The sequence below is a fragment of the Lissotriton helveticus genome, chromosome 6 (genome assembly GCF_964261635.1).
Source record: "Lissotriton helveticus chromosome 6, aLisHel1.1, whole genome shotgun sequence".
Lineage (NCBI taxonomy): Eukaryota > Metazoa > Chordata > Amphibia > Caudata > Salamandridae > Lissotriton > Lissotriton helveticus.
This window is the reverse complement of record NC_136067.1, coordinates 676,391,743-676,409,657: the sequence shown is the minus strand read 5'-3', so window position 1 is coordinate 676,409,657 and position 17,915 is coordinate 676,391,743. Positions and strand designations below refer to the sequence as shown.

The following is a 17,915-nucleotide window of genomic DNA, read 5'->3' as shown; positions in this document are numbered from 1 at the left end:
TTGAAACACCTTAGTCAAAATGCTGGTTTTGACCTCGATGGAGGGTAGGTGTAGGTAAAGGACCTCTGCTGCTCTGCGCTTCACCACAGGAAACCACGCTCTTTCCTCCGCGGCAGGGTCAGGAGGAGAAACCGGGCCAGACTGTGGGTAGGTGTCCTGACCACAAGTGGCATCCAACTCCTCAAACCAGTTTTCCTCCTAGTAGGAGTGATCTTCCAGGAGGACATAGCCCTCGTCATCCTCACCCCATCTGGAAAGGTGGGTCTGCTCAAGGGTGGCAAGTACAGGGCACGTTAACAGGGTCCAAACAGCGCCGGCGTTGGCACTGATGAAGTGCCATCTCAGAGTTGAAGAGGAGGATAGGGTGCTCTTCAAGTGGTGTCGGTGGTGCCAGGACAGATGACAGTGCCAGCATCAGTCCAGTTCTGGAATGAGATGAGGGTCCGGCTGGCGTTCGGGGGAGACCAGCCAGCAGTAACCCAGCAGTGGAACTTCTTGACTCTTTGGCACCTGAAGGAGCACCAGAGAGAGTGGATGGCCAAAAGATGGAGCACATTTCATCATAGAACTCCTCAAGTTGGGCAAGGGTTGCTCACAGGAACTCAGGAAAACGTGGAGCGAACTCAGCTGCTGGCTCCATGGGAGTACGGGTGCAGGGAATATAAGCACATAGCTTACTAGTTGAAGCCAAAGAATCCTTCAACTTCTTCTTCAACTTACCCGACTTCAATGACTTGGAGTGGGATGACGATTGTCCGCGAGTTCAGCTCAGAGAACACAGTGGCGCAACAAAACCTGAGGGGACCCTTGTGCAAAATGCATGAAGGGGGATGGACCCCTCCACCCTCCGGACCTAGTCGAACAAGTTACTTACCTTCAGTAATGATATATCTGTAAGAAACATAGGTTAGTTATAGATTCCTTACCTTAGAATTGCCCCTAGGAGTCAAGCTGGATTCGGAAAGTTTTTCGTCAGCAGTACCCCTGTGCGTCGACTCCGCCTCCGTCATTGGCGTCGTGGTCGCCGGGATGATGTCGTGGAAGCTACATAGACGCCGCCCTTGCACGCTGACATCTGTACTGTACATGAATTTCCATGCCAGAAGCAAAGACACTGACCACTGATGCACAAAACTAGGGCCCTGAAAGGATGTCTTTAATCCTAGAAGTCAGTTCACAGAACGGGGAGGATGTTTGGGGTGGGAAGGAATCTATAACTAACCTATGTTTCTTACAGATATATCGTTACCGTAGTAACTTGTTCATCTAAAAAAACAGTTAGTTATAGATTTCCTACCTTGGAATAGATACCCCAGCAATACAACCCCGCAGTTGGGTATGCGAACCAAGTTCACACCAGAAAGTCCTGGAGTACAGTACGGCCAATGAAGCCGTCTCCCCGGACTTGGCTGTCCAGGCAGTAGTGTCTCGTAAATGTGTGCAACGATGCCCATGTAGCTGCCTGACCGATGTCATTTAGGGGGACTCCTTGTCCCAAAGCAGTAGTAGCTGTGGACGCCCTGGTGGAATGGGTGCGCAGCCCCACTGGAGGCTCCTTCTTAGCCAAAGAATAGCAGGATTTGATGCACAGAACAACCCATCTGGAGATGGTCCGTTTGTGCACGGCCCGACCTTTCTTAATGCCCACGTAACCAACAAAGAGCTGGTCGTCCGGCCGGAATTGTTTGGTGCGATCCAAGTAGAAGGAAAGCGCACGTTTTGGTTCCAGACGGTGGAGCCTCTCTTCCTCTTTTGAAGGATGGGCAGGTGGAAAGAAGATGAGCAAACTGATGGTTTGGCCAATGTGGAAAGAAGTAACCACCTTGGGAAGAAAGGAAGGTCTAATTCTAAGGACGACTTTGTCTGGATGGACAGCCAGTAAGTGAGGCTTGGAAGACAGAGCTTGTAGCTCACTCACCCTGCGCACAGAGGTGATGGCCACCAGAAAAACAGTTTTCAAAGTGAAGAGTCTGAGAGAACAATTATGCAGTGGCTCAAAGGGAGTGCACATAAGATATGTCAGAACCAAGTTCAAGTCCCACTGGAGCATTACGAAGCGAACAGGAAGAAACAGATAAGTAATGCCCTTAAGAAATCTATTTCCAACAGGGGACTTGAAAAGAGAAGGCTGATCAGGGAGCCTGAGGAAGGCTGAAATGGCTGAGAAGTAGCCCTTAAGAGTGTCCAGAGCAGAGCCCTGCTGGGCCAAAAGATAGGAGGAACAAGAGAACTTAAGAAAGAGGTGCAGAAAGAGGATCCACAGCATTTTCTGTGCACCATGCCACACATTTATTCCATCTGCAGGTGTACACTGTCTTAGTGGAGGGACGCCTGGCTGCCAAGATTACATCACAGACTTCAGGAGGCAGGTTCAAACAACGTCAATTGCCGGCGCTCAATCTCCACGCAAGGAGGTGGAGGCTGGACAGGTTCAGGTGGAGGACTGTCCCCTGCTGCTGCAACAGAAGATCCTCCTAAAGAGGCAGTCCGATCGGAGGATCGATGGCCATGTTGAGCAGCACGGGATACCAGACTCTTCGTGCACAATCCAGAGCCACAAGAATGACTTGGGACCGGTCGCGCTTGATCTTCTTCAGCACTCTGGGCAGAAGTGGTATAGGAGGAAAGGTGTATAGAAGATTGCAACTCCACTCGTGATGAAAAGCGTCGGCTAGCAAGTGCCGCCTTGGACATTCCAACGTGCAGAATTGTTGACATTGCGCGTTCTCTTCGGTGGCGAACAGATCTAACCAAGGCTCTCCCCACTGTTGAAAGAGACCAGCACCACCTCCAAGTGAAGACAACATACGTGATCCATCATGCACCTGCGGCTGAGTTCGTCCGTACTGACGTTCAGTAAACCTGCCAGGTGTTGAACCACCAGGGATATGCCCTGATGTTCCAGCAATGTCCAGAGGCGGAGGGCCTCTTGACAGGGTCCACGACCCCACCCCGCCTTGTTTGTTGCAGTACCACATGGCAGTGGTGTTGTCCGTGAACACCTGCACCGTTTTTCCCCGGACAGAGGGAAGGAACGCTTTGAGTGCAAGACGAATCGCCCGTAGCTCCAGAAGGTTGAAGTGGAGCCCGGACTCTGCCGGAGACCAGAGGCCTCTGACCTCCGCCTCTCTCATGTGGCCGCACCATCCCAGAAGTGATGCGCCTGTCACCACTGTGTGTTCTGATCGGGGAATGGAGAGGGATCTGCCATCGACCCAATCCTGGTTCGTTAGCCATCACTGCAATTGTTGTGCAGTGCCCTCCGAGATCTGGACACAATCGGACAGATTCCCCATATGCTGCGCCCACTGGAACTTCAGGTCCCACTGCAGAGCCTGCATATGCCACCTGGCATGATCGACCAGCACGATGCAAGAGGCCATGAGGCCCAGCAGCCTCAGGGTCATCTTGATCGAAACCTGGGATAGAAGCAGAAAGATAGTAATCATAGCCCGAATATCCCAGACTCGCTGTTTGGGACAATAAACCTGAAACTGCATCATGTCCAGAACCGCTTCAATGAAGAGAAGCTTCTGAGAGGGGGCCAGGTGTGACTTCGGCACGTTGATGGAGAACCCCAGCAAATGCAGGAGATCAGCCATAGTCTGGAGGGGGGAGACGACAGCCTAGGGCGAGCCCGCCTTCAACAGCCAGTCGTCGAGATAGGGGAAGACTGGAACCCCTGATCTGCGCAGATGAGCTGCGACTACCGCCATCACTTTCGTGAACACCCGAGGGGGGCTCGTAAGGCCAACACGGAGCATGGTAAACTGAAAGTGCTTGTGGCCTACTGTGAACCGCAGGTAACGCTGGTGGGCTGGCAGGGCGGGGATGGTAAAGTAAGCGTCCTGCAAATCCAATCCCCAGCCGCTCTGGGACTTTACAGCACGTGCCGGCCTGTGGCTCTGGGCAGGACGTAGTGGGGCACCCCTTCCGTAGCCACTAAAGGGGTGAAAGGCCGAATGCGCAGGGTGGGTTGTGGAGAGGCCCAAGGACCTGGCCGTAGCCCGCGAGTCCTTAAAGCGTTCTAGCGCAGTGTCTGCCTTGTCGCCGAAAATGCGACGGCCATCAAAGGGTATGTCCATAAGGGTGGATTGGACATCAACGGAAAAACCAGTTGAACACAACCAGGCATAGCATCGAAGGGCTACTGATGTGGAAATTGTGCTGCTAACTGCGTCAGCGGTATCCAGCCCACGCGGATGGTAAACTTTGCTGCATCTCTCCCCTAGGCCATTGCATGGGAGAGTACAGTCCGGGCCTCCTCTGGACACTGAGGCAGCACCTGCACCATCGTATCCCACATACAGTGGGAATAATGGCCCAACAGACATGCAGTGTTTACCGGCTGCAGTCCCAAGCTGGTCCAGATTTAGGATTTCCTATCAGATGGAGCAGTAGGGAATGCGCCTTTAGATGTGGAGGTTCAGACCACCAAGCTCTAAGGGGTAGGGTGTTGGGAGAGGAAAGTGGGCTCGTAGAGGGTGGGGGGGGGTGTCGGGCAATCATCCTGTCCACAGGAGCTCCTGTGTTGGGCCTGGACCAAGAGCCCAAAAGGATGTCCGTGAGGGCTTCATTAAACGGCAATAGGGGCACTGAAAAGCTGGTTGAAGGACCTCTGTCAGGAGGTTAGTCCTGACTGCCACTGTAGGTAGTTCAAGGTGGAGAGCCTCGGTCGCCCTACGCAACACCACTGTGTATGACGCTCCCTCCACAATAGCCGCAGTAGGAGGAGACAACATGCCTAGGTCTGGGGAGGTATCCACACCACTGATATCCCCCAGTTCCTCTCTTCAGTCTGGATCGTAATCTAACTGGTCTGTTAAAGGGTCACCAGATCCCTCACAGTCTTCCTCACCCTCCTCTGGCTGCCAATCTGGTTGAAAATGGCCAGGGTGGAACACAGGGACAAAAGTACACATCGGCGTCTGTCGATGTTGGTCCGGCCTCATGTCCACATCGGGCAGAAGCCGGGGTCGACGCCGGCTGGGGGTCCAGCCTGCATCGGCTGGAAACGTGGTGCCGGTGGAATCGACACCGGTGGAGGTGTAACGAGGTCGACCGGCGCCGATCCGTATCCAGGACTGGATCCGAGGGGGCCCTGCGGTGCTGAACCGAAGCCGCTGGCGTTGAAGGCCTAGGGCCCCCAGCCGAGCCCGCGGGGCCCGAAGGCACGCCGGCGGAGTCAGGCTGATCAAAGATGCCGTGCATCGCTTGGTAAAATTGACAAAGCTGGGCAGGGGTCACTCCCGGACCAGGGAAGGGAGGGAAGGCCGGAGTCAGCCCTGATGGCTCCACACGTGGAGCCGCAGGAGTGTCTCCACCTGCACCCTTCGTCGCATCGGCCGACAGACGAGAGGAAGTTGAAGAGCGAAGATGCTTCTTCGACTTCTTCGTGTGCTTCGACTTACCTGACCCCGAGTGCGAAGACTGAGAAGAGGAGTGGTGATGACTCCGTGATTGGTCCCTCGACATCACACACAACATGGACCTTGAGCGTCGCGGAGCTGACTGCCGGGCCTCAAGGAGCTTTCGGGACCGCTCCCGCAAAGACTTTGGGCCATGGTTCGGCAGTCGGGGCACGACTTGGGGTCATGGTCGTGCGCCAGGCAGTAGCGGCACATGCAGTGCGGATCCCTCACAGACATCAGTCAGGTACAGGAACCGCATGTCTTGAAGCCGGGCATCCATCGTGCACCAGGTGCCGGTTGAGATAAAAAAAGACATCAACAAAAGTTGCAAAAAAAAAGTCAATCACAAAGTGACTGGGTGTACCTCTCTCTCCGGATCGGCGCTTGCTGGCACGGAAAAAGAAAGAACTGACGTCAGTGCGCGAGGGCGGCGTTTATGTAGCTTCTTCGACGTCATTCCGGCGACCACGACGCCAACAACGGATGTGGTGTCGACCGAAGCCACCTTCAGACGCGCAGCGGTACTGCTGACGAAAAACTTTCCAGATCCAGTCTGATGCCTGGGGGTAATTCTAAGGTAAGGAATCTATAACTAACAGTTTCTTTCAGATAGGAGCTTTCATGCCAGCCCGTGCACAGTGCTGGAGGGCGCCCCCTGAAGCTTGGGCCTCCCCACACCAAAGGTACTATGGAGGCTATTGTTACGCCACTGTGATAATGGGCCCGAGATCTCCCTCTAGATCAGAACGAAGATGTGAGGAGCCTTTTTCTGATGCATCACCTGGTGATTCATTGCATGCTCGTTAATCAATTTGGGGTGCGTTGACTAGCAATTGGTGCAGGCCTTGAGGTTGCGGTGTGACCCCAGGTACCAGAGTCAAACACAGTGTGGGTCAGAGATAGACACTTGTCTGTAACATTCCTCCCATGATTTAAATCCTGTGAATTTGTTGGAGGACATATCTCTTGCACAAAGCTCAAAATGAATCAGCAAAAGGGTCGAAAAAATTTACTAAAAAATGACTGAGGTAGCTCTCCGGATCCATGTTATTAGCGTGGAAAGAAAGGAACTGATGTCAGTGGGCAGGAGTGGCGCGTATTGGCACTCTGAATGTCACCTGATGTGGACGACGTCAACAAAGAGCCTTTTGATGCTACATACCAGCACACAAAGCTACTACTCAAGATTTTCTGGATCAAGTCTGACACTTGGGGAATATTTTAAGGTGAGGTACCTGCAATTAGAAGTCTCTATAGGAAGCCTACCATTACTCCATATCCAGAATGGCGTCTAGTGACCTCAAGAGCCAGGGTGCGCTTGGTGGGGGTGGGCGCAAGGGGTGGCTGTAAAGGCTAGAAGTAGCAGGTGGTGTTTTTGGCCAAAACAAATGGGTGCAGCGGGTATGGTGAAAGGTCAAGCCTGGTACAAGGTACCCAGGAAATTCTTGGTAAGCATAACTAGCAAATATGAAGTATGGGATGATGCCTAGTAACATTAGTTGCTTCTATGGTATTATCATCCATTACAGTTCGACTCAATCCTGTCCTGCATCTTTTTTTTTCTCATGGCGATTGCTTCATTACTGAGCCTTGTCATTCATCCTCCAGAACCTCACACTCTACTTCTCCTCCAGCTTTAGGCATTTGTTGGTTTCCTCTCGGAAGTTGGGCCTGATTCTGCTTGCCTCGGTACTTATCAGGACTACACCTCCTCAGGAAATTGTTTAGTCACATGTAGTGTTAATCATGTTCTTGCAGTTTTTTGCATTCTCCAGCACAGAGGATTAATTATACACTCCTATCTGTATTCCGCAGATTGATTCTGCTTTTTTCAATCCTCAGCTCAGCATACTGTTTTCTTCAGCTGGTTCTTTTTACTACCACCTCATCCCTAATAGCCAAGTCTGTAAAGGTTTACCCTATGTCCTACAAAATCGCAGCTGCTGTCTTCTCCCTTTCTCTTCATCCTCATTGGCTATGTCTCCTACATAGTACTCTGTGTGGAGTTTAGGGAATTATATCTAAGTTCAAGCTACTAGGTGGGGCCAGTTTACTCTTGCGATGAGCTGAAGTGAAGCAGAAGACACTTTTGAGAGCCAGAAGAGACAATGAGAAGTTATTATGAGATTGAAGTGGATGGCCATGAGGAACGTCAGGACCAGATTAAGAGCCACCAGTGACACCACAAATGGTGTGGTAGGGTGCATGTGTGTGAAACCTTTAATAAACCACATCAGAACATGTGACTTCAGTAAGGATGGTTTGTCCAGAAAATGCAGAGTCTGAAAGGGCAGACAAACATTCTTTAACAGCGCCCACTGCAAAGCCTTGCTGGGCCAGAGACAAAACAAACAATCAAACATCCAACAGTTTGGTTTTAAAAGAGTTTATCTTGCGAATTCTACATCAGGCCATAAACCTGTATCAGCACCCGGGGTAAATGGATTTCATAGATGAGCGCCCGTAAGCAAGCATGACATCCACAACTTCATCCACAACCTGAAGTCGTTCAATCTCTACACATGAAGATGTATTCAACAATGTGTAGATGTTTTGACACTGCATTTTCTCAAAGGTGGCAAAAAGATCCAGCTAGGGATCTCCCCACTGCTGGAAGATGCCCTTCGCCAACTCGGGGTGCGATCACCATTTGTGAGCCGCCAGGCATCCCCGGCTGAGTTTGTGTGCCCTAGCATTTAAAGACCCCGATGGTTGGTTTGCTATCAGGGAAATGCCCCTCCAGTACTGTCCAGAGGCGCAGTACACATGTATCTCAGACCAACCGTAAATATGGTGTATTGATGGTGTTCTGCCACTTCAACACATTTCACAAACTTCTGCTGTGGCCCCAAGATGAAAATAACGAAGTCTGCATCCTAGAGGTGATGGACTGAACAAAGCCAACTGCCTTTTTGTATGGCTAAAGGCAAGCACTGTAATTCTTCACTAAGGATTATAAGATTGAAAAGGTTCAAGTTCAGAATGGGGCACAAACTCCTGTTCCTCTTGTCCATAAAAAATAACTATTCCCTTCCTAAGTCTGAACCAACTTGAGCCACTCTGGGCAAAGCAAATTCCCTCCTTCATATCCTACTCACATCACTGTCCTCCTGGCCGCCACTGCCAGCGCTCTATTGCTTTGTTAACTAGGGTCAATACTTACAATCATATGTACATGTGAATCCATTAACCTTCACGACCAACATTTCTTTCAGTTTATTATCACACTGATAGCACGTTACATGTCACTGTTAAGCACAACATACAATATATAGCTTGGCATGCACAGTATATGAATTAAATTATAAGTGTGGATCTAATCTTATGTCCCTGTCATTGTGAGTTTGATCGCTCTGAACGCTGAAAACACACCATATTTTCTTTGCATACAATTGTTTTGTTTGTGCACAATTCTTTAAATGTAATATTATATTTGCCACAACCTACTGAATATGTACTAACCTGTCAAAAGTACGTCCGAATGATGAGGACTTGTTAACATGAAGGTCTCTGGTGAGATGCCAAAGAACAGCAAACTTTGAATGAGCCTGAATGCGTATTTTCTGGGAAACAGAAAAGAAGAACTTAATATTAATTTGAAACTTCATTAGCAATATTGACAAAGCAGGAAGATTAAATAGCAATTATCCATAATATTTAAAAAAATAATAAATAAATTATATTCAGTTATAGGACCGATTCTTCATCACTGGTACCATCCGCAGAAAAGTATGGTTTTGGATGCTTCCTTAAAGATAAGTCAGAAATCTCAAAACCACATGCATCTCAAAACCACATGCAGCTATAAAGGAACATGAACTTGATATCAACTGCATGTGATCACTGGAGATTCATGAATACAATTTGCCCTGCTCATGTACCTAATAACTGGTTTTCTTACTTGTAATCTTCACTGCTTTTACTGCCACTTCCTTGTCCTAGTCCTCCCTTCCAGAGGCGCCTGCTGCAATCCTGCATTTGTGACAATTACTTGGAAGGGTCAGGGCATGTCAGTGGCGGCTGCCACATACAAAAAGTGATGAGGCAGGTGAAAGAAATACAGGGGGTGGGTCAGTGGGCTTAGTAATAAAATAAAAGAAAGACTTACCTTAAGCTGCTGGACGTCTCCTGCGTCGCGCCTCGTCGAGTTCTTCTTCCTGGTTCCAGCAGACACTGGGAAAGGATCGTAGATTCCCTGCACAATCCCAGCGCAGCTCTAATGTTATGAGAGCAGTGCAGGGATTGGCCTGAGCGGGCTGAAAAGACGCTCGCTCCGGCACAGGGAGCCTGAGCTGTTTCTCTAACCTGGCTGTTCAATACAGCCGGGTTAGAGAAAACTAAGTGCGCATGTGTCTTAGGCCGGCCTGTGATGCACCACCAAAAACACATGCGCACTTAGAGAGTGCACTCCACTCCTACTCCCCCCCCTATATTGGCCCAGACCCACCCCTCCCTTTACCCGCTAGCTGACCCAGCTGCTGAAAAATAAAATGATAACGAAACATCGTTTATTTTTGAGCCGCTGGCTCTGAGCCAGTGTGGGCGACGCTCCTCCTCAATTGTGAAGGAGCCGACCCTGGACGTGTCGTGGGAGGAGACACCCTTTACCGCTGCAGTGGAGGGTGGTGCAATATTTAAAATAACTTGAATAAGGGAAGCGAGGCTGACAAGGCGGACCCTCTCCCCAACAGAGTAAGGAGATGAGGGCATAATGATAATTCTTCCTTTTAAGAGAGAAACTCCTGTCCTAATACTAGGAAATTGCACTAAAAGATAATCAGTTTTTATTTTTTATTCATTAAACATGCTTTGAGCCAGGATAGGAGGGCAGCATATGATCTCTGGGAAATACCCTATCAGAGAGCCACTGTTGCACCTCATTAACATTCATTTCTCCAGCACAAAATTATACTTCAATCGATGTTTCAGAATACAAAAGCAAGCAGTGCCATCAAAGGGGTCAATAGTGAATGGGAGCATGGCGCAGCCAAGAAGCAAGATCGCTGCTCACTGAGAGGGGTCCTCCGGCCGAGACAAAATCCTTCATGCAACCGCTTCTTTCCCGAGGCAGCTGGTGCAGCGACACAGGAAACAAGCCAGCATAAACCCCTGTGTTGTATATCCCATGGCAAATTTGGACTAGCAAGGTCCCCCGGTGGAGCGATCTGTGTGGAGTGCGGTGAGGCGGCCCGGTGTGACAGCCAGTCCTAAGGAGTCGGGGATATGTCATGCCCGCTGTACGCTGCCTTGTCAGAGAGGGCTTGCCCGGGGTCTTACGGAGCTTAGACTGACTAGAGGTGGATGACTCCCCTTACAAGGGGGCCTGGTGACGCAGGGCTGATGAATCCATAGACTGTTCCTGATCAGTGCTGGTCATACGAAGCGACCGGCGTGGGGCTCTGAGGTTACGGACACCCACCGATAACATAGCCGGGACTGCTGAATTTGTTGCAAATCGCCTAAGATGGGGAAGCATGATGCAAAACAGCCAAAACTAACATTCAGCAATAAAAGGCTGTCTCGTAATACAGATACTGAGACGGCGCCTGATACTGATGCAACTAACATGGAAAAATCTGAGCAACAAGACAGACATTCACATCATCATATTAGAGGTAAAAACTAGCCTTAAAACTACTAATGTGTTGACTGCCTGTTTGGATCAAGTTAAAAAAAAAAAAGAGTGGAGACCCACAAGACTAGGTTGGATCTACTCGAAAACAGGACATCTGATGCCTCATGATTACCAGGTGGAATCCAAAGAACAAATGTTACAAATGGAAAAAGTGTTAACCATCATTAGGGCAAAGAAGGAGAATCTTGAAGCCTGTTCAAGATTGAATAATCTCTGCATAACAGGAGTGCCGGAGACCACTGCTATATCGAAAAGGGAAGACTTTGTGGAAACCCTGTTGCGTGAATTATTTGCACAGCTCTCTCTACCGTCTTCATAGTAGAGATGGCACACCAATCCCTAAGTCTGAGGCCTTGAGTTGACGCCACTCCACATCCTATAGTGGTGTGCATCCTTAATTACAGGGATCGTGATGTAATCCTACGACTTGCATGCGAACGTAGTACCATACAACACCAAGGTAACATTCTATCAATCAACCCAGATTTCACCCCTTTAGTGCAAGCTGCTCGCCGTTACTTTCTGCTTGTGAAACATTTGCTCAAGCAGGCAGAAGCATCATATGCTGTACCCAGACAAATTAGGTGTCACTTATGAAGAGAACCACATTATTTTACAGATGCCAAATCAGCGCTTAAATTTGCTAAACATATCGGTGGACTAAGTCACTCCTCAACATCTTTTCCCTGTGCGCTGACTGATGCTAACCTGAATGATAATGACTGAACAGGTGGGTTGCATGTGCCTAATGGAGCATATTGTTGCTATTGAATGTTACATTATTATGGATCTCAATCCTACAACCTGATGGTGCTTTGGTTGTTGCTTGTATTATGTTGCTATTTCCACAGTGGTGGCAAAGTTACTGCTGATACTCCTGGTTGCCAATGGGCCAACATACCTCTCGGCCACACTCCCACCTTAGGTAGGGTAGTTTGCCGGCGATACCTGGTTCACACTGGGAGAACTCCTGATTACACATGTGTTCACACCAGGGCATGTTGTTTGGAGGCAAGTAGGAGACATGGGCACAACCTGATTGGGGGGTTTGTGTGGGAGGTGGGGTGGGTGGGTTAGTTCTCAAAGAATTTAAGGGGTTGAAACTGATAAACCTGGAAATGTTGTTATTTAATGGAAGCCACAGACTTTTACACACATCACTATGCTTACTCGTCACAGTGAGGACGCCACAGCCACAAATCAACAAATGATATCTTGGCTCCGACTATTATTTTGGAACTGGCCTCGGAGGTACACTCACCTAGCTCTTTAAAATGACGTCAATTGCGTACCTCACTTGAAATAATCGTGGTCTGAATGAACATCGAAAGGCACGCCTAGTACAAACTTATCTACTTAGGCACAAAATTGATGTCTACTTTCTACAGGAAACACACCTCAAGGGTACATCGACATCCAAACTTCACTCTCGACGCTGGAGCTATGTTTATGCTGCGACGTACTCAAGATGCTCCTGAGGGGTGACGGTGTTGATACGCAAAGACCTTGGATGGACCCCAATACAATCTTCGATTGACCGTAAAAGAAGATACGTGATAGTAGAAGGTCACATTTGGGGAAGACGAATAACCTTGGTGGCTATATATGGGCCTAAAACAGACAACTCTATGTTGTTTGACAATATCTGGTCAAACATCTCAAGATTAGGTGGAAAGAAAGTGATATGGGGTAGAGATTTCAATGCCATACTTGACAACACATTAGATAGATATGACACTTCCCACAGTTTAAATCCCAGGGCAATGGCGATGCTGCAGATGACAGTGAGAAAACACTATTTGGGAGACATATGGAGGCAGCTGTATCCGGATACTCAAGAGGGTACTTGTTTAACCACACATCACAGAGCATGGTCCAGACTGGATTTCTGGCTTGTGACCAGGGGCGTTGTATGAAAAAATTCTTTATTTCGTATTATTCATTCTTTTAAAAGCAGTCACAGTTCGATTTGCAACAAAATCAGCCAACGCGTTTCACTCCCTACCAAGGAGTTTCTTCAGGGCTAGTTATCCTGTCGGTTCGGTAGTGCTGTGTGCGAGTACTTTATTTCCACCTTAAATTGTTCGTGGACCTCAGCAGAACCTCACAGTATAATCGTGTAGGATCCCCTAATGGTGACGTTTCATGCTCCAGTGTTTAAAGTTCTGGTGAAGGAAGCTGTATCAATTCCTTCTCCCACAGTAGTGCCTTGGGACCATTCATGCCGTTACTTTGATGCGGATAAGTAAATTTTGTTAGGTTCACTACTTTTGAACCAACACTCGACTGTGGGAGAAGGAATTGATACAGCTTCCTTCACCAGAACTTTAAACACTGGAGCGTGAAACGTCATATTAGGGGATCCTACACGATTATACTGTGAGGTTCTGCTGAGGTCCACGAACAATTTAATACGAAATAAAGAATTTTTTCATACACTCAAAATTGACAGTTTTTCTTGGACTTTTTTCCTGTGCGCCCCCATACAAGTCAAACAAATTACCTGTGATCTGGATAACACAGCGACGCCAATTAGCAGCTGACGGCGAGGGTGGCTGCACAAAAATTTACTTTTGGAACTGGGTTTTAGGTGCGGCATTGCAAGGTCCGCTGCTACAATTCTTTTGCATACCAGGGGCGTTGTAACCTGGACCATATCTATTGCACACATGTTACGTTATGTTAATTAAAACTTCTTAAGTGCAACGGTTACCCTAGGGTGTCCTGGCACTGAGCACTGCCACACTGGCTATAATAGTTGGGGGGGGGCTATAGGGTAAATAAACATTCCACACACATTATCTGACTACGTACGGTTCTGCTTCAAGTGCTGCAGTCTCAGACGATCCCTAGAGCATTTGTATGGGATTTTCCCCCAGATGCGCTAACAGATACATTCTTTAGGGAATAAATTAACAAAGAAATCATTGAATACTTCACCTTAAACGGACATTCGATAACATCCCCAGCAAATTTATGGAAGGTTTAACGTGGAGGTCAGGGGGTCATGTATTGCCAAGGAGGCTGGGGTACTCAAGGACATTAGGCGATTGTTAGGAAAAATCGAAAGAGAAATACGTGACAGAGAAAGCATATTACCAAACCAATGAACCAAAGTATCTTGCCGCCCATAGGGAGAAGATGACTGACTTTAATAAAGACAAAAACAACTTTAATAAAGAGGCACACAAGGAAACTTGCTTCCTGGGTAAATTCACAATGGCCTGGAGATATGGAGAAGGCGGCAAGCCAGGTAAACTCTTGCACCATGCTCAGGCCCCACCCCGGTCCTCCACATATGTTACAGAGTTATTAGATACTGACTTTAACCCGTTCAGAGAGCAGACTGTCCTCCTCGACATCCTCACTGACTTTTACATGAAATTATATTAGTCGGGCCCAAGTTGTGAGGCCACTGCACTGAACAAATACTGGGACACTATACAGCTCACATGGTTGGACCACGCACATAGAGCGTACTTAGACGAACCCTTTACCACGGACAACATAATTCGGGTAATTCAAAGTTTGCCAGTCGACAAGGCCCCAGGATTGGACAGCCTCAATACTTTCTTTCATAAGACGTATGCCTCAATACTGGCACCATAGCTCCTTAAAGTTTATCAGGAGGTGTTAGAGAAGGGTACCCTGCCTTCGACCATGCGAGAGGCGATGATAATCAGACTTCTCATGCACAGGAAACCAGAAAACCAAGGTGATTCCTATCGACCACCATCCCTAATCAACGTTGACAACAACATCTATGCAAAATAACTGGCTATAAGACTTCAGCCACTCCTACCTCAAATAGTAGGACCCGATCAATCCGGCCTTTTCCCTGGATGCTCAACCTCACATAACCTGTCACAATATTTGCAGTATTACACCTCTTGAGCCCACAGGTGTTGGCACAAGCCACCCTACTAGATGCCACTAAAGCTTCTGATACCCTAGAATGGTCCTATTTATTCGCATTGCTGGCTAGAATTGGCTTCAGTTCCAAGTTTATACAACAGATATAACTCTTATACACAGGCCCCACAGCACATGTTAGATTCAATAATTTTGTTTCAAATTCCTTTCCAATAACCCAGGGCACACGCCAGGGATGTCCACTATCATCTCTCTTATTCGCTATTGCGATAGAACCCCTGGCTGTGTGGCTCCCTCAACACCATGCAAATTAGGGTCTGGGCTTTGCGTCTAAGAGGCTGGTGCTATCTCTATATGCAGACGACATCACACTATATGTCTGTATCCCAAAAGACAATTTATGTTCCATGATACGCAATTTGATCTGATTGGCTGGATATTGGGAATACACATCAATTGGTCCAAATCCGTACTGTTTCCTCTTACTGACTTGACAAAGCCATTTACTTTAGAATACCTATTACAATGGGACGAGGGTCCAGTCAGATACACACAGGAACGTTAAGAGGCAAACTATGGCTGAATGGTCAAGTGGAGGAAGTGAAAGTAACCCATTTCAATGGCTGGTCAGATGATTGCTTTACCCAAATTGTTTGTTAAATTACCCATACCATTGACCTCGGTATTCCTTAAGCGAGTTCGATCCAACTTGATTACCCTGGTCTGGGTCGGAAAACAGCCTAGAATATCCTGGGATGTTCTTACATTACCACTACGTCAAGGGGGACTGGGAGCACCTGTACCCTGTATGCTTATTGTGCACAAGCCTAATTCTTACACACTGGCTATGCCCTTCCCCATTTCAACCACATGTTGCAGTAGAACTGGACAGAAGCTGCCCACCACTCCACTATCCACTGCACTGTACTAGGAATATAGACATCCGGGAAGGGAGATAAATACGATTGAAACTTTGAGATGGGTGTGGGACAGTTTAAGGAAAAGAGCACGTCTTGTCACTTTACATGCTCCATCCGTCCCACTTGCACGCACTTCCTGATTTACCCCGATGTAGGACATAGAAGCAATCACGCGGGCACATAGAATCAGCATTAACACATTTGCAAACTTATATCCTGGTGATGTATTTCTCACCCCCCACAACCCAGGGAAGACATACTCCTGAACTTTTCAGACACTCTTTTATACTATCAACTGCGTGCTACTTGCCGCAAGCTGCAACATACATTCCCGGCCCCACCTCCAACTCTTAATGCACTAGAACACATTAACTGATCCATCTCCACATAAATCTATTACACGCCAGTACAATATCACACAACTAATATCTCCGGTAAATAAACCTAGAGCACTGGAGAGTTGTAGATTAATCTTCGAACCACCTGTGATGGATTAACAATGGCTCTATTGTTGCGGCCAGTTGGAATTTCTCTCCCCTAATTACAGGCTGCACCTTATCCATTTTAAGTTTTTACACTAAATGTATAGAACCCCACTTCAGATTTTTTATATGGGTCTCAGTGTAGACAATAACTACTGGAGATGCCATACACCACAAGCCACATTTCTCCATCTGGCATGGCAATGTCCGCGGATAGCGAGATACTGGGATAAGGTATACGACGCTATACAAGACATTACAGGACTGGAACTGAGGCGTGTACCCCTGGTGGGCCTAGTTGGCTATGTTAAAGAAGATCGCTGCCTCCTTGCCATGCTGTTGTTGCTGGCAAAGCATAGAGTGGCCATGCACTGGCGCAAATGCTCTTCACCCTCAATCGACAACTGGGTAACTGATATCGCATTTTGTCAACTAGGATAAGTTACTCACTTGTAAACCTAGTTCTCTTCCAGGGGCCTCTCATCAAAGTCATAAGCACTGAATATTTCCACCCATATGGGGGGACCCGCAAAACTGGCACCGTGCCGTTAAGGCAGCCATGACCCCCAGCTTCCCATCATGCTTCAGGGGTGACAGTTAGGTCAATTGTTCTTTGCGTAACCCTGAAGGTCAGGGCACAAAGATATTGTTTAACAATGAAGTAATCTCATTTGCCTGGGGAGGCGGGTGGGTTGCTTATGACTTTGATGAGGATACCCCTGGAAGGGAACTAGGATTACAGGTGAGTAATTATCCTTCTCTTTCAGGGGATCCTCATCAATAGTCATAAGCACTGAATAGAATAGCAAGCCCATCTTCCGCCTGCAGGCAAATGAGAGTGAATGATCCAACATACAACAACAGCAGCAATCAGCTGTTGAACAGTTTCCTGGCCTACTTGGGTGTCTGCTCTGGTGTTTGAATATAGACAATAGTGCCTTGTAAATGTATATATGGACCTCCAAGTTGCAGTCTTACAGATCTCAGAGATAGGAATGGTTCGAAGGAAAGCAGTCGTAGCTGCCTTTCCTCTCATGGAATGCGCCTTGGGAGCAGGCCCAATTGGTTTTTGTGCTAATTGATAAGCTAACTTGATGCATGAAACTATCCACCTGGAGATGGATCGCTTTGAGGCTGGAAAACCTGCTCTGATCGACCCATAGTTAACAAATAGTTGATCAGACTTTCTAATCGACTAGGACCTATCCAGATAGAACTTTAAAATTATTTTCAGGTCAAGTGAGTTCAAAGCCCTCTCAGCTGGAGTGGAGGGATTAAGGATAAAAGTCCGAAGTGAAAAGGTCTGATTCACATGGAAATCTGACACCACCTTCGGAAGGAAGGAGGGATGAGTCCTCAATAACACCCTATTGAGATGGAAAACAGTGTATGGTTCCTTTGAACAGAGCGCTTGTATTTCGCTCACTCTACGAGCTGAGGTGATGGCTACCAGGAAAGCCACTTTCCACGTGAGGTGTTTCCAGGTTGCTTTGTGGATAGGTTCGAAAGGGGGACCCATGAACTTTGATAGCACCAGGCTCAGCTTGCAGGGCAGTGAAGGAGGCCAGAATGGAGGGTAGACCTTTTTAAGACC

General features: G+C 47.9%; 1 protein-coding gene across 2 annotated transcripts in view; it reads right to left on the bottom strand.

The window, feature by feature from the left end:
• The window catches only part of DOP1A (DOP1 leucine zipper like protein A), a 1,012,538-nt gene that overhangs the window by 523,380 nt on the left and 471,243 nt on the right, over positions 1–17,915 (bottom strand). For both annotated transcript variants that reach the window (XM_078648131.1, XM_078648132.1), the window contains one exon: positions 8,874–8,974. In XM_078648131.1, coding sequence (XP_078504257.1) covers positions 8,874–8,974 — 101 coding nt within the window. The remainder of the gene's footprint in view (positions 1–8,873; positions 8,975–17,915) is intronic.